We start from the raw sequence: 23,202 nt of genomic DNA on the forward strand, positions 1-23,202 counted from the left end.
ATTATTATTATTATGTTTGATCTTCAACAAAATGGCCGCCAACATCAAATTACACAGACCTTAGTGGCGGCCACAAGGTACAGTTGTCCGGATGCGCCATCAAGCTTTATCAACACAGACACAAAGGCGGAAGTGTCGCAGCTATGGCTGATCTTGGTAGACAATTGCAGGAGTACGTGGCTCAGAATAAAGCTGGAAATAGTGGCAATGCTCCTTCAGTCTCTTCATCCACCGGGGAGCGCACAGAAGGAGGGTGGAAGGCCTGGATTTCCCCAACCAGCACTGGATTGACATGGTCATGGACTCCTGTGGATTCAGACCCCTTCCTGCCAGGGATGTCAGGGTCTCAGAGGTTAATTGGAGCTGCATTGTGTGCAGGAATGGCAACTTTTTGTTTTGCCTTGGCAGGCTTGTACGTGCCCCTGCTGCTGCTGCGTGCCCGAAAATTTGCCATGTTATGGTCCATGGGGTCCCTCTTGGGCCTTTGTGCTGCCACACTCTTGCGGGGCCCCAGTCGCCTCCTCAGAGAGCCTGATCCGTGGTTTCTTCTATACATAGTAGCTCTTGGTGGAACACTGTACTCCGCTCTGGGGATCCGCAGTACTCCACTCACTGTGCTGGGGGCTGCTGTGCAGATTGTCACTGGAGCTGCCCTCTTGCTGGGGATGCTCCCAGGTGGAGCCGCTGGGAGACGATATATAAGTGGACTTTGTGGAAGCTTGGTCAAGAAAGGAGTCTCCAGAGCCCTGCCAGTATGAGGAGCAACCCATGGACACCAGGAGCCCACCAAGTGGACCGTGCTGGACTAAGAACTTGCCTCTAGCATTTATTTTAGGAAATGATTCTGCAGATCCCTGCCAGTGTGAGGAGCAACCCCTGAAAACCAGGAGACTACCATAGTTTCCATGGTGGATTAAGGGCTTGATCCTGGTGTTAATTTTAGGTTTGTGAGATTTCTGTATGTTCCTGTAATCTGAAAAGGCCTGCCATGGTGAAGACCTTTACCTGGAATTATAAACAACTACTGGCCAATGTAATTGTTAAACTAATATGCTGACCTGGACAGCAAACCAAATATTCAATATGTACCCTTCCCATAATAGGTCAGCACAGAGGTCTGAGATTAGAATAAGTGCAGGAGAATGCTAGGGGTAAATTTGATGAACTCTGTATGAAACCCGTGCCTAAGAGAGATTTGTCTTCAACCCCGAGTATTAAGGCTGAAATGACATGTGTTCATGTCCTGGAAAGGTAGAATGAAAATTTCAGACCTTGGAAAAGGCTGTTTGCTCACAATCTCTGCGTAACAGTGTCTGAGCAGGATTAGAGACATTTTGCAGCATGCAAAACGTACAGAGACCTATACACACAGACTCATGGCTGGTATCACCTGGCCCCTCATAACAATGACTGGAAGGGGTTTATTCTTATGCAGCCAACCAGGTACTTGTAGATTTTCATTGTAATTTATTTTAAATCATTTTGCAGATATATATTTTACAATACTTACATCTGTGAAAAAAAACTCTAATAAAACATTTAATTATAAAATAATTTTTATACTGTGTTTTTTGCAAGTAAATATTTTATACTCAAACATACCATTTTCCTTAGCCGAGTATCATTCCCTCACAGGTGGCTTACTTAGCTTATAGAAGTACTAAAAACGTGTGTGTGTGTGTAAAAATATATACATACACACATTCACTGAAACATTTGCAGGTGGAGAATCAATTACTGTCATTGAACCATATGAACCAGATGTTACAGTGAATGTCCAATTCACTGCTTTATAAATAAATCCAATCATGTTTAAAGAAAAGACAAAAGTGGCATGCTATATATTTTTGATTGCATTTGGGGACCCAAATTGTCATTACAATAACCCACACTATGGGGTCTGTTTATAAAGCAGTGTAACACTGTGTTCTTAGGCCACAGCATGGAATTAGAAGCGGAGTGCATTTCTACTAGGGTCAACAGGTAACTTTCTATACCTGTAGGGTTGTAAAATAAATTGGAAAAATGGGGAACTTCCATGCATGGCAGAATGTTGCCCTAAATACATCACCACAAATATAATTATTGTAAAAGCTTCCTATTCCAAAACAGTATCTTTTTTTCAGTAATTTCCTTTTTGTATTGGGCATACAGTATCCCGACTTATTCTGGTCTCTCAGCCATGTGAGACTTAATACATAAAGATGAAGTAAACTCAAACCTCACCCAAAACAAACAAAAAAAACAAAACAAAAATAATACTCTTTCTGCATCGTCCTGGCATCCTTTTTTGGGCAGGCACACCAGGTGCCTCCATCTTCTCCTCTTTTTCCGGGTTCCTCTTACTATGTCACCCGACACAGGCACGAGATCAGGTGCCACAGTTGGGAAAAAACTTGCGGATCTCAGTTTGGGAGTTTGGCAATTTTTTTCCCTTTTGACGAAAGGACTTCTGTGCATGCTTGAGATGCTCGGACACGTGCAGAAGGAGCACCTAAGAGCCTCCTGGGATGCATGACGTAGGCTTTGCGCTCCCATTCATTCTCAATCTCCTAGGCGATCAAGAATTAGGAAGCGGTACTGAACCCTTTATATTTTTTTTTTTAGTGTGTTGCAATTAAAAAACAAGATTTGTCTACCCTTTTATGTAAAGTAAAAATTTGGAGTTAAGGTACACTTTAAGGGACATGGAGGCCTATTAAATGTAGATTGGTAGCCCCTGGTGTCAGTAACAATACTATATTAATGTAATACCAATACATTGAAGTTAGCCATCACCATCAGGAAGAGCAAATTTTGTGTGGCTCCTGGTGACTGGCACTTTGCCAGTTGTTCAGCCATCCCCACCACTGTGCTGGTTCTTAATGTACTAAAATATATACATTGTACATTTGGGGGTACTGAATCATTCACTACCACTCTCATTAAATCCCCATGGGCAGCTGTTGGCACCACAATCTCATTGCCAGTCTGAACAAACTGAAAGGATTTGGTGTGTCACATTCACTTTGCATGCTCAGGCAAGCATATGGTAGAGGCTTAATAAAAAATAATGGCCTTATAAATCTTTTCCTTTTAGCAGTAGTGTAATACCTTTATATATATAATATATTACAGAGCATGGGAGAAGCACAGATTTATTGAGTACCGGCTGACACATATCACAAACAGTATCAATTATTATAGTGCAAAAGGAAGTGTCCATTTGGTCCAAAACACTAATCTTGACATCAACAAGTGACCCTGTATACCTATACTTTCAAGGTAAACCCGCCTTTATATACTTTCAAGGTAAACCCATCTACTTATAACTATTTCCTACACGTTGAGATATCCACTTATGTATATACTACTCTAACAACTCGCATCTTCTACTGTCTCTAGAAAGATCTGGTCACATTCTACCTACCCTGATCCCTGATATTCACCTTCCTAACTCACATTCCTAAGGAAGATACCCTTTATCCTACCTACTCCTATTAACATTGGCTAACGGATGCAAGGATCAGTTTTCACCCAAGAGACACACCTATACCTTGCCAAAACTTGCAACAAAAGCACAAACTACTATATCAAATATTAGGTATGTACACATATACCTACTGCCACTTATTAAATTGGACCTCTTGTATACCTATTCATACTTTATGATTTACATCTAGCATTATCACCAGCAGTGACTCCACACATACACTCCCCTTGTGGGGCATGTTCCTAACTACGGGTATGTGGATAAAATATATATATCTATAGATGCTCCATTGTAAAATGTTAGAATCGGTTAGCATTATGTGAATTATCAACCTCTTAAAATATTGTCTGAACTAATCACTCTGAACATACCCAGAGGTATATTAACTCTAGCCATACTCTCAGTTTATTTGCTTTAAAATCATCAAGTATTTTCTATTCTTATAATGATCTTGAATACTATGTTATATCTGCATTTAGTTTAATGATAACTATATTTGCTTGATTTATTATCTGAGAATGTTTTTATTATGATTCAATTTTTCATTTCCTTGTTTATCCTTGACTTGTTACATCTCTATACATATAGACCGTGAAGCATGCATAAATATCTATCCCTAAGGAAGCCCTTTGTGGCGAAACAGGTGGGATGTTTGCGTGCCACTGCACGGGCATTTGAATGGTTATATGGTTAGGTTAATTATCTTTTGATGAAATTCACTATGCATAGTATGTACAATTATTCTCTTTTGTGAATTATTAACAGGACAGAAGTTGAAACATTATATGTTTTATGTGTATTTGATGGCTTATTTATAAAATAATCAATCAATACACTTCACCTTTTGCATGAAAAACCTTTGAGCCTCAAACCTCTTTCTTTTTTTCTCTAATTATTCATATTTAAACGCTCACTACATTCAAACTATACATTTATATAGTGAGGAGGAGTAGAACATATTCTATACACTTTTCATAAATATTTGGACAGAGACAACTTTTTTCTAATTTTTGTTCTGTATATTACCACAATTAATTTTAAATGAAACAACTCAGATGCAGTTGAACTGCAAACTTTCAGCTTTAATTCAGTGGGTTGAACAAAATTGCATAAAATGTGAGAAACTAAAGCCTTTTTGTTTTTTTGTTTTTGTTTTTGTTTTTTGTTTTTTACACAATCACTTTATTTCAGGGGCTCAAAAGTAATTGGACAAATGACTCAAAGGCTATTTCATGGGCTGGTGTGGGCAATTCCTTTGTTATGTTATTATCAATTAGGTGGATAAAAGGCCTGGAGTTGATTTGAGGGGGTGCTTGTATGTGGAAGATTTTGCTGTGAACAGACAACATGTGGTCAAAGGAGCTCTCCATGCAGGTGAAACAAGCCATCCTTAAGCTGCAAAAACAGAAAAAACCCATCCGAGAAATTGCTACAATATTAGGAGTGGCAAAATCTACAGTTTGGTACATCATAAGAAATAAACAAAGCACTGGTGAACTCAGCAACGCCAAAAGACCTGGACGTCCATGGAAGGCAACAGTGGTGGATGATCACAGAATTATTTCCATGGTGAAGAGAAACCCCTTCACAACAGCCAACCAAGTGAACAACACTCTCCAGGAGGTAGGCGTATTGATATCCAAGTCTACCATAAACAGAAGACTCTATGAAAGTAAATACAGAGGGTGCACTTCAAGGTGCAAGCCACTCATAACCCTCAAGAATAGAAAGGCTAGATTGAACTTTGCTCAAAAACATCTACAAAAAAGCCAGCACAGTTCTAGAAAAACATTCTTTGGATAGATGAAACCAAGATCAACCTTTACCAGAATGATGGCAAGAAAAAAGTATGGAGAAGGCGTGGAACAGCTCATGATCCAAAGCATACCACATCATCTGTAAAACATGGCGGAGGCAGTGTGATGGCTTGGCCGTGCATGGCTGCCAGTGGCACTGGGACACTAGTGTTTATTCATGATGTGACACAGGACAGAAGCAGCCAAATGAATTCTGAGGTGTTCAGAGACATACTGTCTGCTCAAATCCAGCTAAATGCAGTCACATTGATTGGGAGGCATTTCATAATACAGATAGACAATGATCCAAAACATTCAGCCAAAGCAACCCAGGAGAATATTAAAGCAAAGAAGTGGAATATTCTTGAATGGCCAAGTCAGTCACCTGGTCTGAAACCAATTGAGCATGCATTTCACTTGTTGAAGACTATACTTCAGACACAAAGGCCCACAAACAAACAGCAACTGAAAGCCGCTGCAGTAAAGGCCTGGCAGAGCATTAAAAAGGAGGAAACCCAGCATCTTGTGATGTCCATGAGTTCAAGACTACAGGCTGTCATTGCCAGCAAAGGGTTTTCATCCAAGTATTAGAATTTTTTTTTTTATTTTCAGCTTTTTAATTTGTCCAATAACTTTTGAGCTGCTGAAATGAAGTGATTGTGTAAAACAAAGGCTTTAGTTCCTCACATTTTTATCTTTTTGTTCAACCCACTGAATTAAAGCTGAAAGTCTGCAGTTCAACTGCATCCAAGTTGTTTCTGTTTGTATTTGTCCTAGGGGGTCCCTAGTAAAGAAAATCATGGGAAATCTAATATTTTGAGTCACAAACAGGATGTGAGAGGAAATCTTCCCATGGAGAGAATGGTAAGAGGCGATATTCCCTCATTTTTGAGGGGTCTCCCCCTACATCCTCCTAAACATGAAAGGAAATTTACAAATTTCGCAAACTGTATTTATAGAACTTTAAATGCTTCTTTATAGTTCAAAACTGATTAAAAAAATGTGGGCTTTGCAAAAGTTTTAATGACAATGCCAAAAAAATTAATTTTGTATTGGTCTGGCTGTTGTAATACTGGCTAGGTGGTACCTCTATACCAGCAATTCTTAACCAGGGTTTCTCCAGGCAGCAATTTGTGCCTCTCAGGTCAGGTTAAGTGACACCAATGATTTTGGCTATCAGTAAGACGGACATTCTTCCCAATTAAACAACAGGCAAGGTCACATTGGGACCCTGGTCACATGCCCAAATTTCAAGTGCCCAAATTATAAGTGCAATGGGAATTAATCCAGGGAATTGACAAAGGAATTGGAACAGATTTGGACATATAATTATACTCTGCAATTTCCATCTCCTGCCTTTGGACTGATTTATCCACCTGGACTCCAACACATTCTCTGCTGCTGCTGCTGCTACCATTCTAAACTGGTATTTCATCAAACCATCTCTTTGACTGAATCATCATCCTTCACTCCTGGAACTCAGCAAGTTTACAAGCCTCATTTGAACCCATATTATTAGACTGCTTCTATTGGACTTCAAGTTGCCACATTGTTTATTGTACGCATATGGTTCCCAATTATCTGTAAAAATGTATTATTCACCCTGCTCCCTCTTTGTTGGCACTACTCCCTGCACTGCCATGTCTGACAACTCATTGTCTCTCTGCTCCTTCACTCTCCTTATTTCTCTGTCTGTGCTCCTGCACCTTTTTACTTTACTGATACTCTCTGGTGACATCTCACCCAACCCTGGTCCCCCACACAGCCTCTACTTTCCATTCACTCTCAGTAAGGCATTCCCTTCTCCTAACCTCATCCCCTTTCACCCTACCCATAAGTCCTTACCCCCTCTTTCTGGCAGTCTATGGAATGCCATATCTGTTGGCAATAAATTAACCTCCATACACAACCTTCTCCTTTCTAAGTCGCTGAACCTTCTTGTTCTTACTGAAACTTGGCTTTCCTCCTCTGACTCTGCTCTCTCCTATGGAGGCCTGCACTTTACACATACCCCCAGACCTGGCAACAAAGAAGGGGGTGGTGTGGGTCTCCTTCTCTCACCTAACTGTATATACAGAGTCCTTTCCACCCCACCCTCCCTCATTTTCACCTCATTTGAAGTCCACTCTGTCCGACTCTTTAACCCCTTACCCCTCATTGTTGCTGTTGTCTACTGCCCCCCTGGCCCAGTATCACAATTTGTGGATAACTTTGCATCCTGGCTCCCACCCTCATCTTTGGTAATTTTAATGTTGCAATGGAAGGTTGGGCTCATCCCTCCTCAGCCAAACTGCTCTCCATTACCTCCTCATTGGGACTCACATAGCACATCAATGGCCCCACACACATAGCCGGACACACTCTAGACCTGGTATTTTCTAAACTCTGCAACCTCACCGGTCCTCTCCTCCTGTATCACTGTCTGTATTAGTCTGTCATTTGCAATCCCTATTTAATGTACAGCGCTGCGTAATTTGTTGGTGCTATATAAATCCTGTTTAATAATAATGGACAGCAATGTAAGAGACATTCTTCCCACCAACCACCACACTAATGTACTGTGTGCTGTGGATATAGTAATTATAACAGGGGTTCCCTGAAGACCTAAAAGTTCAGGTGTTCATTAATAGTAAAAAGGTTGAGAAACACTGAAATAAAAGAACAAAAGGAATAGAAACCACAGTGAACCAGTATGACGGCCCTTATGTAGCCCCCCCCCCCCCCCAGCAACCAATCAGTGGCCTGTTTCTAGGGCAAATAAAAGCATGTGAGGCAAACATTGCTTCCTCAAGTCCAGTCAGAAACTGCTTGCAGGAAGGGGCGTGGTCAATACTTGTAAGGGGAGGGGACAAAGCCTGTGAGGTGACAGCAACGTAGAAGATAAAAATGGCTGCTGAGGGTAAGCCATTGGTTGTAATGGGGACACAAACTTCAATTGAGGGAAGGATAACACAGGGCTATGGTTCCCTTCAGTACTGGAAATCCCAACATGGCCTGACTCCATAACATAGGTCTCTGTGGTACTTATAGGCCTCTGGCACGGTATACCCCCACCTAGGGAGGGCCACTTTTCGTGGAAAAAAACATCAGTTTTATATGGTCTTTAACACCAGCAATATGTCAAATTTTTACCAGCCAGGTTAGTAAAATACCAGCAAGTTGGCGACCCTGCTGCCACCATATTTGCTCCAGGGACATTCTGCTGCTGAGGTGTCATTGTCAATATGTAATGAGAAGAGCACAGTGGTTGCCCATGCTGACTGACAACACCACAAAGTGTCAGCTTTACAAAACACTTTTTAATGTTACATTTTACAATTTGTAAATGCAAGTTCCTCCTGCATTCCTTGCAAGCCCAGCTGGGACTGGGACGGGAAAATGTCCTCAAAGCTCCGAGGGGTTTTGCGAAATTTCACGAAACTATCGGAAATCCAAGGAATTACTATAGGCAAGCCCTAATTCTGACCTGTAGTGCCAGGGGATCTCCCACGGACAGGAGAATTCTCACAGCTCCATTCATCAATGCAGCTGCAGTAATCCTCCTCTCAAAGCGAGTCATGCAGCTTGCGTTTATGAATAAACGCAGCGGTGGGAATAAATAAAATCAGAGGATTTTTCCCACACTGCATCATTCATGAGCAGCCAGCGAGACTCTTGTTAATATGACAGCTCCACTCCCCTGATTGCTGTTGCTGCCCTGAAGTATGTGTTCCTGGATATCCTGGAGTTTCTCTATCAAGGACACAGGACTGCTGTGTTCTTGGATAGAGAAACTCAATCCAAGAACACATACAACTAGTAAAGGGCTGCAAGAGCAATCGAGGGAGTGGAGCTGACAGCTCCTTTTCCCTGATTGGTCTTGCAAGACCCAAAAATTTGGTCTCGCGGGCCGAATTTACAAAGGCTGTTCTGGCCTACATGTTTGGTAAGTGAAAACGTCCCAATTCGTTGCAAGACCAAATTTATTAAATTCACTCATTCATCCCTAATCAGCACACTCATTCACAGGAGGGGAGGGGTTGAGACCTAGAAGTATTACTACACTGCAGCCCACACAACAGACAGGTCTCCTGCAAAGCAGGACAGAATAACACTGTGTGGCACTGTCTGAGTAAACTTCAGAGCTGGATGGACAGAAATACAAATCCTTGAATTTATCTGTGTCTTTTGGATTCAGTTTTAAGCTCATATTGTTTTAAGATAGTTTCTGTAAATGTTGCACTTAAACATTGGTTCACCTGTAGTGCAATGAGGCTTTAAGGACACAGACTGCATTTACTTTTCCACATGGATCTACTTGCATGTATGACAAATCTTTTACCTAAAGAATATTTACTTCTGTGCAGCCAGCTATGTGATCCTGAGACCTCTGTCAGGCACAAGTAATTTACTTCCACCCATTGCACAGGTTGGATGAGAACAATAAACAATACAAACAACACAGTCTGCCCTATCCTCCTGTCAGCATTTGAAAACCACATTGTACTTTCTCCCACAACCTGCTTTTGTTTTACAGCAGAGCTCCTGGATCCAAAGGTGGAAGATCTACTGGCAAAGATCAACATCACTCTAAAAGGTTATTGGGCTAAGGGTGGCAGCTGCTTGTTCAGGCTTTTATAATCATGAAAAATAAACACCAGGGTGACAGGGCAGAACATACAAATTCCATGTTGATGTGTTCTCTCGTAGCAACTGAACCTAGGACTCTGCTGCTGCCAAACCCCAATGCCAACTCAGTTTTGCCTTACTAACCTGCTTTATTTGGATGATGGAGTAGAGAAATCTGTTGGAAATGCTGTGTAATGCTGTATATGGGATTCAGATCTCCTCATAGAAGAGGTCACTATGTGACTTATTTTATGTTGTAGAACCTTCATTTGTTATCAAAAAAAGACAAACGCTTGGCTCCACGGACCTGCACATTTATGTATGAAGAATTATTATTATTTTTATTATTAAACAGGATTTATATAGCGCCAACTGCCTTGCGTCACTAATACAGACAGTGATACAGGAGGAGAGGACCCTGCCCCGAAGAGCTTACAATCTAGTAGGTGGGGGAATTTCACACACAATAGGATGGGAGATATGTAGTAGTGGGAACTAGTGGTGGTTTCAATTGACAGAAGACATTTATGTATGAAGAATGATATATTGTCGTCCATATAATGGATGCCTGGGGATTTTGGGTGTTTTTATGGGTAGGGTCGGCTTTCCCACTTTTTATGTTTATTTTCTATGAATAAGGATAGCTATGAATGTGACATCATTGTGTGTTACTTCCCCCACCTTTTGGATTGTAAGCTGTCCGGGGCTCCTCCTGTGTCACTGTCCATTTTTGTCTGTCATTTGCAACCCCGATTTATTGTACAGCGCTGCATAATATGTTGGCATTCTATATTCTAAATTCTGTTGATTATTAATAATGGTTCATGTATCCTGTATGGATTCTCATACTTTTTCTGCTATGTGCAGCTCAGGAACTGACGCAAGCAGAGATACACAAGTTGCAAAAGAAGAGGGAGGCTGTGGAAAAGGAGCTCCAAGAGTGTAAGTTTCCATTTGTAATCCAGGAGGTAAAGTGGAACTCTGAATTTTGATGGGTAAAAAAACACAACAAACAATCCTTGTAATGTCAGTTAAGGCCCTACAATGTCCTGCATTTACAGCTGCTCTTTAATATCTAGAGCAGTCCTATGGTTTTTGTAGGCAGATATTCAACATCTTGTGATATCAAAGTGGCTCTAAACAACCCAACCTCCTAAAGACTGCAGATGTAGAGGGTACAGGAGGTAAAGCTCAGCTGCCTCCCTCAGTGTAAAAAAAAGAAAAAAAAGCTGAACAAGATTTATCTTGTTTACCTCAAGAAAGGTCAGGAGGGTCAAGATCAGAAAGCAGCCTAAACTGCAGAGAAACCAAGACAGAAATACGACTAGCAAGCCAAGGCTGTATAAATTATCACTGCTTGTGCACTGAATATAGTTATGAACTAAAGATGAGCAAAATACATTATAAGACGTTGTGAGCAAAAAGTTAGATAAAATTACAATTTTCATATGCAAACAGTATACAATGTTTTTATGGTCATTCATCATGGGATATAAGACCAATTGGATAGACATATAGATCCCTAAGCAGTAACGGAAAATTGTCTCATAACTCAACACGTTACACAGATAGGCTTCTTTAGGGGATGTGCATAGACCATTTATATGATAGATATCTGTTGGGATTTCCCTTGTATAAGTAGTAAAAGATATCCTTGGTTGGATAGGATCCAAGTAACCTCAGACCCAAGCAGGGAAATTAATTAGAAGTATTATCCCACACAGAGAACTGCTAACAACCCCAAGCAAACATATGCACAAGTGTTTTCAAGCAATGAGAGGCTATCATCTGTTCCCACTGCTGAGCTAGTGTTTTACTTTAATCTAAATTCAGCCTAAAGTTAGATATTTTTGATGAAAAGAATACACAATACATTAAATTTCACTATAACCACTCCACTTATCCCTATTTGTAAAATCTTTAATTGACTGGAAAAAAATGCAAATCTTCCATAGCATCTAAGGAAGGTAGGAGCAAACTACAGCCCATTGTGCTTTTTATCTGGCCTGTCAAATATTAATGCAAAATTGTCCACTGACAAAAAAAAATGTGACCAACAAAACTATTTCCAACAAAACACTCTCCATCCATCTGATACTGGTCGTCTGTCAAATTTTACATTGTTTTTTGTTTTTTCAGTGTGTGTAGAGAGGAAAATCCTGAAGAAAGATCTGGAGAAGAAGCAAGGTGAAAAACAAGAATTGATTGTAAATCAGTAAAAAAACAAAAAACAAAAACAAAACATAACAAGAATGATTTAAAAGCAGGGAGATGAATAGTTTAACCCAGATTGTGTACTTTGTCTAAAGATATTAGTTCTGTTAGTTCTGAAGGTTTCAAAGATTAGACAGAGCTGAATGGCATGTAATTCAGTTCAGGAGGAAGGAAGAAGTTATTGAAGACCTACAGTGAAGGGGAGGATGTCATTATGCAGAGAAGGTTAGTGTATGGACCATCCAGATTGTAGGCAGCTTGGAAGTTCGATTTAAATAATCGGAGTAATTAAATGTAAACCAGTGAAAGGATTGGAAACAAAAGGAGGTTTTTGCGGTTGGTCTGTTTTTTTTCCTGTCCAAAGAGGAAATTGTTATTTAGTGAAGCCAGGAAGTAATAAAGGGCAGCTAACTGTATCATGAATGAAGAAGTGATGGATGAAGGATATGTGAGGTGTTAACAGCTGGCATGTTTGGAATGTTAGTAACAATCCAAGAATAAGCAAATGCATCACATTAAAATCCTTTCTGTATTGGATCTAATTGAAAAACAGCAACACATTTCACCCAAGGAATTATTGTCAAGTTGTACTGTTGTCAACAGTTACTAACAATAGTTGCTTCTACTGAGGCCACTGTGAATTGCACTCTGCTTGACTTAGCCTGATGTCCCAGCAGCCATTTTGTCTTATAAAAACAGGAAGGATTTGAATACAGATCACCCACAGAAGTCATTAAAATGTAAAAAATAGAGTTGTATAAACAGCAAAATGAAAATATATCATTAGATATAGTGCACAGCAAGTACAATACAAGCAAAACATGTTATAAAGTGAACCCTGTTTTTAACTGGCATTGGGATGGAGCTTGAAAGGAACATTTTTAATTATGTTTTTCCAAATATCTTTTCAGAACTTGTCCAAGTTCTAAAGCTACGACGTGACAGCTACCTAGAAAAGGAGCAGAGGTGAACAAACCATATCACCTACCATTTTTTATTTATCATATTAGAGCAGTGTTTCTCAACCAGGGTTCCTCTAGAGGTTGCTTGAAGTTCCTAGACCAATGGGCAGTTTGTTTCAAAAGGTTGGTTTAGGTGGCACCAATTATTTTTTTGGCTATCTGTAAGGATGATATTCTTCCCACTGTCCAGCAATATAAGAGGCATTTTTCCTAATGACCATGATGCTAATGTACTGTGTGCTGGGGTTATAGTAATTAAAGTTGTTGTTCCCTGGAACCCTGAGAGTTAAAGGTTCCCCTAGAAAGACTGCACTAGACCATCTTAAAGCTTTGGTGCCCAAACTGGGACCCCTTACTAGTTATTGTGCAGCCCTTAGGGCCCCATGCAAAAAATCATTCTGTTACTTAACCAAGTAAAAATCATTTTTAGAATGGTTTCTAGTAGGCAATTGTATTGCTTTAATTTCATATCTCACCTTTTTCTCTCTTTTTATGTTTTTTATTCTTTACTTCTACCAAAAATAAATGCTGCTGAGAGTAATATAAAATGTGGTTAAGGGAATTTGTATGGAGGCTGCGCGGTGCACATATGGGGTAAACATTAATTTGTAAAGGAGTTTTTTATAGCAGCAATGTCTAGCAGTCTCACAAGAGCCTTAATCTCCGATAGTCACCTGAAATTTTCCCCATTCTCCATTATATGCACAGTCCCCAATCATCTTCTATAGAAGGGGTGTCAAACTCTAATACACATAATACACAGAGGGCCGAAATTAAAAACTCAGACCAAGTCGGGGGCCAAACTTGAAATTTATTTAAAAAATAGAAGTAATTCCTTTGAATTAAATATAAAACATTTTTATATGAAAACAAAGGTATTGCTTAACATCCAGTCTGGAACAAGATAATACTTGGAAATGCAATGTAAGCACTAATTGGCCCCTAGCTACAGTTCTTAGAATAGATTTGAATAAAGATGGCATGAATGTTAATAATCAATTAACATCAAATAATGAAATGAATACATGAATTATGTGCTCATATCTGATATCTTCAAAACTCCTGTTAGAAAAGAAAAAGAAAGTTTTTACAAAAGAGACAGAAAAGAGTGACATCTCTTTTTGATGGTTTACATATTCACACAGATGATTACCTTGTACTTTATTTTTTGTTTCCTGCAGATCTGAGTAAATTTATTTCTCCTGCTGTGAGCTAGGAATAGCGACTGGTCTCAGAAGAGAAAAAGAAGACAAGTGATGCTGGGAGCATTACTCGCATCTATGGAACCGCCCAATGCGGAGAGCTGTTCCATAGAGTAATGCCGGGACTGCAGTTTTCGGCATTACTTTCAACAATACTTGCGTCTATTGAACTCTGTGGACGCGAGTGATGCCGTAAGTTGTGGTAGCGGCATCACTTACTGCAGAAGGCATTGGCGGGCAGGCGGGCCAGATGCCATTCATTTTCCAAAAATCCTCGGGGGGCTAAACAAAATGACCTCGCGGGTCAGAGTTTGACACCCCTGTTCTATAGCATGCCTAGCATTACATTCAATAATTATTATGTACAGCCCCTTGATAACAGGGGCACATTTTAGGCTCCCTGATATCTAGTAAATTTCCCACCCCATCTCAAAACTAAATAAATGTTAAGTATTATTCATAGCTTGTTTTTATGCTAGGCAAAATATTTTTCCAGTCCAACATAATATGCAGGGCTGTACATTAAACAGGGGTTGAAAATAACAGACAGTGACACAGAAGGAGGAGAGGACCCTGCACAGAAGAGCTTAAAATCTAGGAGATGGGGGACGTATCACACAATAGGAGGGGGGATATGTAGTGATGGGTTTTAGGAGACAGAAGAAGATGGGTAGGCAAGTTTGAAAAAATGGGTTTTGAGTGCTCTTATAAATGAGCAGAAAATAGGAGCAAGTCGAATAGGACGAGGAAGACAGCTCTAGAAAAGTCTTGTATCTGTGCATGTGATGAGTTTATGAGCGAGGAAATCATTAGTAGGTAATTAAAGGGGCGGAGAGAGCGGCTGGGGGAGTATTTTTCTATCAGGTCAGAAAGGTAAGTAGGACAAGAACTGTGGAGGGATTTAAAGGCAAAGCATGGGAGCTTGAATTTGATTCTAAGGTGAAATAGAAGCCAAAGAAGAGAACTACAAAGAGATGCAGAGGAAGAGGAGCGGTGGGAAAGATGAATGAATCTAGCTGCAGCATTCATAATAGATTGTAGAGGAGAGAGTCAGGTTAATGAAAAGAAAGGAGGAGGTTACAGTAGTAGAAATATCTTTGATAGAAATATCTTTACTGCTGTTGATCCTGTAGTTCTTCATTCTTTATTGTTAGAGTGGCCAGAATGAGGATTCTTTATTGTTGGAAAAAAATATGTTTTTTTGTTTACCAGAAAAGTAGTTTGCTGTTGATTCTTTAGGGCTAGTCATGCTAAATTTCATCTTCTGTAAAAAAAAATCAAAGAACTCTTGGGTGTGGTTAGCCATTCGTTTATGGTCTAACACTATGGTTCTTTGAGTCAGTAAACAGGCAAGTTATGCTGGACTACATGATTAAGAAAGCAATAGCAAAAAGTAGTAAAGTTTTCCTAACTTGCATAATCAACCTTTACTACAGAAAGTGTCTGGAAAGTCAGTGTCCTCCTATAGAGACAACATTATCACATTGATGAGAATAAATAATGGTGATCCATATTCTTGTGGGTATATATAGTGTACGAAAATCATATAATCCAATCTACCTTGAGCTCTCGATATACTCAGGAATTTAAATTTCACTTGAGATTATTAATATTCATAAGAATTGATTTAGGCTCTTTTGCAGCAATAATCTAAAACTGGAGTTTTCATCTTACTTCTGTTGCACAGGCAACGGGAACAATCAGAGGAGTATAAAAAGAGGACCACCAATCTCAGTACTCAAATTCTGGAAGAAAAACTAAAGCAAAGAAAGCAGAGGTGAGGGTGTAAAAGCCATTTTTTCTCTAAACAATCACATTAGCAAACCAGTCCTACATACAAATTATGGTGTGTCTTTCATAGTAGTATAATTTACTACTGACATTGATTTCACTACAACAGGGACATCTGTCATCTCTGGTTTCTTATAAATCCTTGGGAATCAAGTGTAAAATTCCCTCTCCCACTTTGAAAAGTAATTTTAGCAGCATTTATCCAGGATAGTTCTAATCTTTTGCTGAATCTTTTTTTTTTTTTTTTAAACAATTTTTATTGAACATTTTCACATACAAAGACAACCAGGCTTATACATCAAAACATCTCGCACAACACAGCATACAGGGTGATAAGTACATCCGATAATGGTACATAAAACTCTGGCGTAAGTAACAGTAAAAACAGTGGCCGTACTGTACTGGTCTATTAAACCCAATAAACTAGGGCAGTGAGGTACTCCATCAGGCGTATGTCTTGAATACGAGCATACAAATCTTTCCATTTGGTGGAGATTAGAGTATGAGCAGCCACTAGAATATGTGTAATGAGCTAACGGCAGTTTTGGGGAGGTCCATAAGGGGCAATCCCAGCAAGTGGTGGAGCAGGTCAAGGGGAAATCGTTGTTGAGTCACCTCCCCAATTAGTGCATTGACTCTCCCCCAAAAGCCCTGAATAAGGGGACAGGACCAAAAAATATGTTCCAGAGTCCCATAATGGGACCCGCAGCGCCAGCAAGCCGGATCTACCTCCAGAAACAGGCGGTGTAACACCGCCGGCGTATGATACCAGCGGAACAAAACCTTGTAGAGATTTTCTTTATAAAGCGTACATATTGAGCTTTTATTTGCGGCTTCCCACAGTGTGGACCACGAATGCTGCTCCAGGGCACCGCCCAAAATACTCTCCCAGGTACTCATGTATACAAATTTACCAGAAACCTCCCTTGCTGATTCCTGGAGAAGGCCATAAATGGAGGAAATGAGGCCCTTAGAAAATGGACCTCCAATGCAAATTCTCTCAAAAGGAGTTATTTCAGAGAATCTGGGCACAGAGTGGAGTGATTGTATATAATGTCTAATCTGTAGATAAGCAAAAAAGGTTGTTTGAGGGAGATCAAAATTTTTCCTGCAACTCCGAAAAGGAAAGCAATCTTTTTTCCACTGGATGTAATACATTTTGGAGATGAAAAAGCCCCCGGTCCTGCCATGGCTGCCACATATTTCTAGCTACGCTGTCAGGTATCAGAGGGGTTCATATGATAGATGTAAGCACAGAGCCCCGAGAGGAAAGACCGTACTTAGAATTATATGTTTTTCAGATATTCCTCATAAAAACCATCGGGGACAGCAAATCCCTCTCGGGCATTAACCAGGAGGAGCTCCAAAGCATCACATTAGGATGAAGTGGGGAAATCCAAGCTTCCTCCAACTTCCGACATACACTGGGGGAGACTAACATAGTCCAGGAGGGCAAGTAGCAAAGATGCGTCGCCACATAGTATTTTATCAGGTCCGGAGCCCCCATACCTCCGAGTGCTTTAGGTGTACAAGCCACCAACTTTGAGAGTCTGTGACGTTTGTGAGCCCAGATAAAGTTCAAAATGCTAGCCTGTAACTTCTTCAGAGTAAGGAGAGGGACCCGAACTGGGAGGGTTTCAAACAAATATAGGAGCTTGGGCAATAGCATCATCTTCACTGATGCAATTCTCCCCAAGAGCGACAATGAGTGTCCGTTCCATTTATTCAAGTAAGCATTTAGTTCCTGGAACAACGGGGAGAAGTTACAAGTATATAGCTGAGTGTATGTAGCTGGTATTTGGGTGCCCAAATAGTTTAGGGAGCGCTCTTGCCAGGTAAAAGAATAACTATTTTTTAACGCTGAGAGTTGCGAGGGGGTATATATAAGGGTAAGGCCTCGGATTTCGAGTTCACCTTATAGCTCGAGACAGTAAAGGCACCAAGTTCAGACCACAAATTTGGGAGGGTGGTGGTGGGTTGTGTCAATGTAAGCGGTACATCATCTGCATATAATGGAATTTGTAGGAGGTATCCCTTACAGTAACACCATGGATATTGGGGTTGGATCTGATTCTCTCCGCCAGGGGCTCAACACTAAGAGCAAAGAGTAAGGGAGACAAGGGGCAGCCTTGTCGCGTCCCATTCCGGATGGGGAATAGTTTAGAGGAGGCATGAGGAAACTTAACAGAGGCCGCCGGACAAGTGTAGAGGGAATGTATTGCTCTAACAAAAGGGCTGGAAAATCCCATGTTGGTTAGGCTAGAGAACATAAATGGCCAACTAAGTTGGTCAAATGCCTTTTCAGCCTCTAAGCTAAGCACTAGGTAAAGGGGTTTTACGTTTGTTGAGGATATCAATAACGTTAATCACTCTCCGGGTGTTATCACTTGCGTGGCGGTACGGTATAAAACCCGTTTGGTCCCCATGTATAAGGAATGGCAAGAATTGGAAAGCCTATTAGCCAAAATCTTAGAGTAGATTTTAAGATCCGAATTCAGTAGTGCTATAGGTCTATAATTTGCACAGTCCATCGGTTCTTTACCCGGCTTGGAAATCACAGTTATATGGGAATATGACATAGTAGGTGGGATAGGCTTACCTTGGAGAAAGTCATTAAACAGGTCCACCAAATAGGGGAGAAGAGTTGGCAAAAAGGTTTTATAGTATAAATACGGTAAACCATCTGGGCCCGGTGCTTTATGCGAAGGGAGGTGAGAGATGACCTGTGATATTTCCTCCGCAGTAACGGGTTTATTAAGGTGCTCCAGGTGTTCAGCTTGTAATGTGGGGAGAGTCTTGCTGCATCTTTTATACCATACAGCCGACCACCACCGCACACGTGTAGATTCAGAACGCAAATGCAAAAAGAGGTCCAAGAAAAAAACATATGCAACTATCTTTAGATACTCATTGGGAGGAGCTATTGTTGTCGCGCCTCTAAAACTATGTTGAAGAAAAAGAAAAGAAAACTTTTCAAAAAAACAGGGACATTAGAGGCATACAAATAACTTACTGAGAACTAAGCAAATCAACATCTTTCATTCAATCCATAATTACAAAAAGAAAAGAAAAAACATAAACATGAGATAACAGTGCATATTAAAAAATATCAATCATTTGGTAGTCTCAATTCTTTGAATATGTCCTAAAAACAGGTTCAACACATTTCACAGGTCATATTGTCTGCTTCTTCAGGAGCAAAATAGGGAAAATTAGGCCTATGTCACAAATACAATCACCCTATTTATATTTCACCCATAGCAGAAGACCATAAATGTGCATGGCTTGACATGGAACAGATGGACCAATTTCTCCCTAACCACAGCATCAGTGAAGTGTATTAATTAGTGCTACATTTTATGATAAACACACTTATTTTCAATTCAGCAATTGTGAAGCCTAATTGCACCTCAATCAAAGGTTAGCTGCATATATCATGTGTCTGCACAGGTTCACTCCACAAACCCTAATGGAGGCCCAAATGCTAAATGGTCCACGAAACACAGTGAGCCTGTTTTTAGGGCATATGTGGGTGTTATTATATTTGAGAATTATTATTACATATGCCTTCTAAGTCCCTGGTATTTTTGAAAAGTTTATTCTTTTTCTTCAACAATTTATTAATGGGATATGGCATTTATTTATAAAACACGCAGAAGAATTATATCTCTTCTGAAACCACTTGGATGATTCTTCAAGTTAATGTATGTTAAATGATGGTAATGTATATATTTTTATTCCTATCACATCCATTTTGCTGTACTCTGATTAAGACACTTACACATTTTTTGCCAAATAATTATAACTCAGCCCGCCATGACCAGGTAGATTCTTTCAGATCCCACTTGTTTACACTAATGCAACCTACTCAGTGCTAATCATCATTTTTCTAAGGTGGGAAACAAGTTAGGCCTGATTTTTTAACTCCTGTATTATTGTCCACTAAGAATTTTGTTGGCTGTCTATGTGCATCTGGCTACTGTACATATATAATTGGGGAATATCTGCAAGTCCTCTGTACTAGTATAGGTCAGAAAATATTTTTTAATTTAAGATCATCAGTTATTGTATATTGTGCATTTAGGGGATACGGTTGGGGATTTAGAGTGGTAAAGCTTAGACAGTGAATCTGCCTAGGAGATCTAGTTTAAATAGTATTGCTTTATTCTAAAGCAATTATTCTTTTTTTTATAAAAAGTTTGGAGGTATTGGGTTTAGGATAAGAAAGGGTATAGTGGATTGGTGCTCAACCACACTCCAGCATTGTGCAAACCACAAACGTTCTCACTGGTGGCAACATTTTCATGAAGGCCTTTTCCAGATTGAGGATCCTTGGACAACTTGAGCCAGGCCAGGATGTAACCTTCATGAAATCACTCTGGCGTTATATAGTTCCATCAATGGCAGTCAAAATGCATTACTCATGATTGTGCTGACAAGAAACATTCACCACATGAGGATCTTGACCTGGGATTGTTATGATTTTGTAGTTCATGTGATATTACTGCAGCAATCATTATGTGTTTGTTCTTTTGCTTTATTTAGGATGGAGTTCCAAGACCAGCTAGAAGATCTTATGACCAAGCACAAAAACCTGGCAGAATTTTATGTAAGAATCTTGGGTGATTAATGGAAAACTAGTGTATTTCATCTTCAAGAGGAAAGCTGGATATATGTACCTGGCTTCAATAAAATGACAGTGGTTGGGATTTTAGCTTGATAGGGTTTATTAAAGCTCCTAAGATTGGAGACGATGGAATATCATGGGTGAACCAGATGTTTTTCTTTATAAGACAAAACTCTCTTGTCCATTCTCTTTAAGAATCCAAAAAGGCTTGAAGAAGAGATTCTTCACATGGAAGAACAGAAAAAGGAACTTAAACAGGAAGGTAAGTCCTGTTTTTTTTTTGTTTTTTGTTTTTTTTGTTAAGGAAAAGGGGAACCCCACAATGTTATTCTGAAACATTGCAAAAATACCAAACTTCAACTTTTTTACAATTGTAATTAAATTTACAATTTTAAAATCACTTCTTTCATTGTTATTACAGAAAAGGAGAAACTTCTTAAACTGAAAGAATTGGAGGAAACAGAGATTAGACTCAGAGAACAAGGTATCCTGACACCAGAAAAATTCTTTCTTCACAGTGAGGAGGCTGCATGCACAGTGTAAGTAGTATTAAATAGAATGTATTTCAATATAAAAAGGCGTTTTTACTTTAGATCTTATCCCTAATAATATGACTATAAAGCTGCCCTTATACTGCAGGTTTTTGCTTGCACTTTAACATCTCTCCTTTTACATCACTGTTCTGCATGCAAGTGGGTAGGCAGCTCAAGCACAGTTGCATTTTTTTGCTTCCCCCCCCAGAAACACCTAAATTGAACCTAGATTGCCATATCTTCCTGTTTGCCATCTTGTCGCTATCTTGGCCCCTGCTTAGATCTTCAGTTGCTATGGTGCTTCACATGAAATCAGCTTTGACGTACAGGCATTTCAGGCACTGAAAGACTGGATGAGAGCTGACCTAATCACATTGGCAACTGTTCTAGTTCTGCTTTAAGTAAAAATCACCAAGTGCAGGAATCTGCCATTCTCGCACTGCCTTTATAATGTTTCAGACTACCAGATGTAAAATCATGTGACAAATTTGGACACCGTATAATAATGTCCTCTATGCATTCTTCCACTTTGGCCTGATAGAAAAATATTTGAAGAAGAAAATGCAATTGCCATGGCTATGCTGGACAAAGCAAATTCACGTCATGCAGAGCTTCTGGACAATTACAACAGGTGAAGGAACAACCTCCTAAGGGTTCATGGAGTATGAGATGCATTCAGGCATTCTTGTTTGTCATGTGTTTTAAAAAATGAAGATTTTATGAGGCTGTCACTGGTAAATTTATTCAAAAAATTGTTAACTGCCTGGATGTGAAGCTGATTTTTCAGCTTCAGAGATTTCAGTCACACATCTGAACCAAGCATACAGGTAACCACTTGTTGTGTGACAATAAACTGAACACGTGAACTATATTACTCATTCTGGGTGGTTCAGAGAGTTTTAAAGGCAGAAAATCGAAAAACCTAGCAAGCAAGCATGACTTTCAAAATCAGGTTAGAAATGGCAGCTAACCATAATCTCTTAGTAGAAGATATATTATAAAAAGCCAGTCCACTAAAAAGTCATAATATAGGTGGAACCCATGGAGCTGAGCTAACAAAGAGGTCTCTGTTTTTTGGTGGATGCTGAAGATGTAAACCACTTGACAGTTTCTATTTATCTGGCATTCTGTTCCATGCTGAGTTCCTGAATGTGCACACCTACTATGACCAATATTAGGGGCTCCCATACTTCATGCTGGATTTCATACATGGCTTCCCTTGACCATAATATAATAGAAGCAGTCATATATAAGAGTAAAATTCCCACTTCTATGTAACCCTCAAACTTTGTCATTTTTTGCCATCCATTGATTATATATTTAAAGTGTCATTATGTTACACCGTGCTGCCCTGCATCAACCAAAAAACTGTGAACGTAAAATGTTTTATATGTATTTCATATTCTATATTTACAGTTTCTCTATATGCAGTATGTCAACATTTTGACAGCAATGTCCATTTAGAAGGCTCATCTATTGCCTCATTTTGATCTTTATGTCTTTTCTCTCAGACTAAAAGCAGAGCTACAAGCTGCAGAAGAAAAACTCATGAAATTTCTTGGAGCTATGTACAGTGAAATGAGAAGCAGGCCAATCCTACAGTCCACAATATTTAGTTAATAAATAGAATGTGGAATTAAGAACTAAAGTTTGCAGAATTTGTTATTGCAGCTGTTCTGGTTTTGGCTTCTTTATTCCTGAATAGGTTATTATGTTACTTATTCTATTGGTTCTGTACTACAAGTTTATCATTTGTTGAATAAAGTTTTTTTCTGAAATTAGGTTTGCTTGTGGCTCTTTGTTAGAAAAAGATCTTACTAAATAGAGGCATGCAAATGTCTTATGTTGGGGTATATTTATAGCTTAACATCTATGTTCTATTATGTTTGGTCTTCAGCCAGAGCTGATCACTTTTAAAATAGAGCCTTGTAATTGCTATCTGCCTCTTCCTGAATGTCTGTCCCTTGTGATCCTCTGCATTAGTTTACGTGACCATT

General features: G+C 39.5%; 2 protein-coding genes across 3 annotated transcripts; both read left to right on the plus strand.

Moving 5' to 3' along the window:
* Window positions 1-32: 32 nt before the first annotated feature.
* On the plus strand, window positions 33-1,554 carry SFT2D3 (SFT2 domain containing 3). Its single transcript, XM_072431630.1, has one exon. It carries the CDS (start codon window positions 144-146, stop codon window positions 756-758), a length of 615 nt encoding a protein of 204 aa, XP_072287731.1. The 5' UTR covers window positions 33-143; the 3' UTR covers window positions 759-1,554.
* A 6,556-nt stretch (window positions 1,555-8,110) lies between these two features.
* Window positions 8,111-22,958, plus strand: LOC140343458 (synaptonemal complex central element protein 1-like). Of its 2 annotated transcripts, XM_072430141.1 has the most exons (11): window positions 8,111-8,167; window positions 9,785-9,844; window positions 10,744-10,818; window positions 12,016-12,063; window positions 13,002-13,056; window positions 15,942-16,031; window positions 20,591-20,654; window positions 20,868-20,934; window positions 21,094-21,211; window positions 21,747-21,836; window positions 22,717-22,958. In XM_072430141.1, exons 1-11 carry the CDS (start codon window positions 8,155-8,157, stop codon window positions 22,823-22,825), a joined length of 789 nt encoding a protein of 262 aa, XP_072286242.1. In that variant the 5' UTR covers window positions 8,111-8,154; the 3' UTR covers window positions 22,826-22,958. The 2 variants fall into 2 exon arrangements, with proteins under 2 accessions (XP_072286242.1, XP_072286243.1); XM_072430142.1 differs by lacking the exon at window positions 21,747-21,836.
* Window positions 22,959-23,202: the final 244 nt, after the last annotated feature.

Source organism: Pyxicephalus adspersus, chromosome Z (genome assembly GCF_032062135.1).
Source record: "Pyxicephalus adspersus chromosome Z, UCB_Pads_2.0, whole genome shotgun sequence".
In the NCBI taxonomy this organism is placed as follows: Eukaryota; Metazoa; Chordata; class Amphibia; order Anura; family Pyxicephalidae; genus Pyxicephalus; species Pyxicephalus adspersus.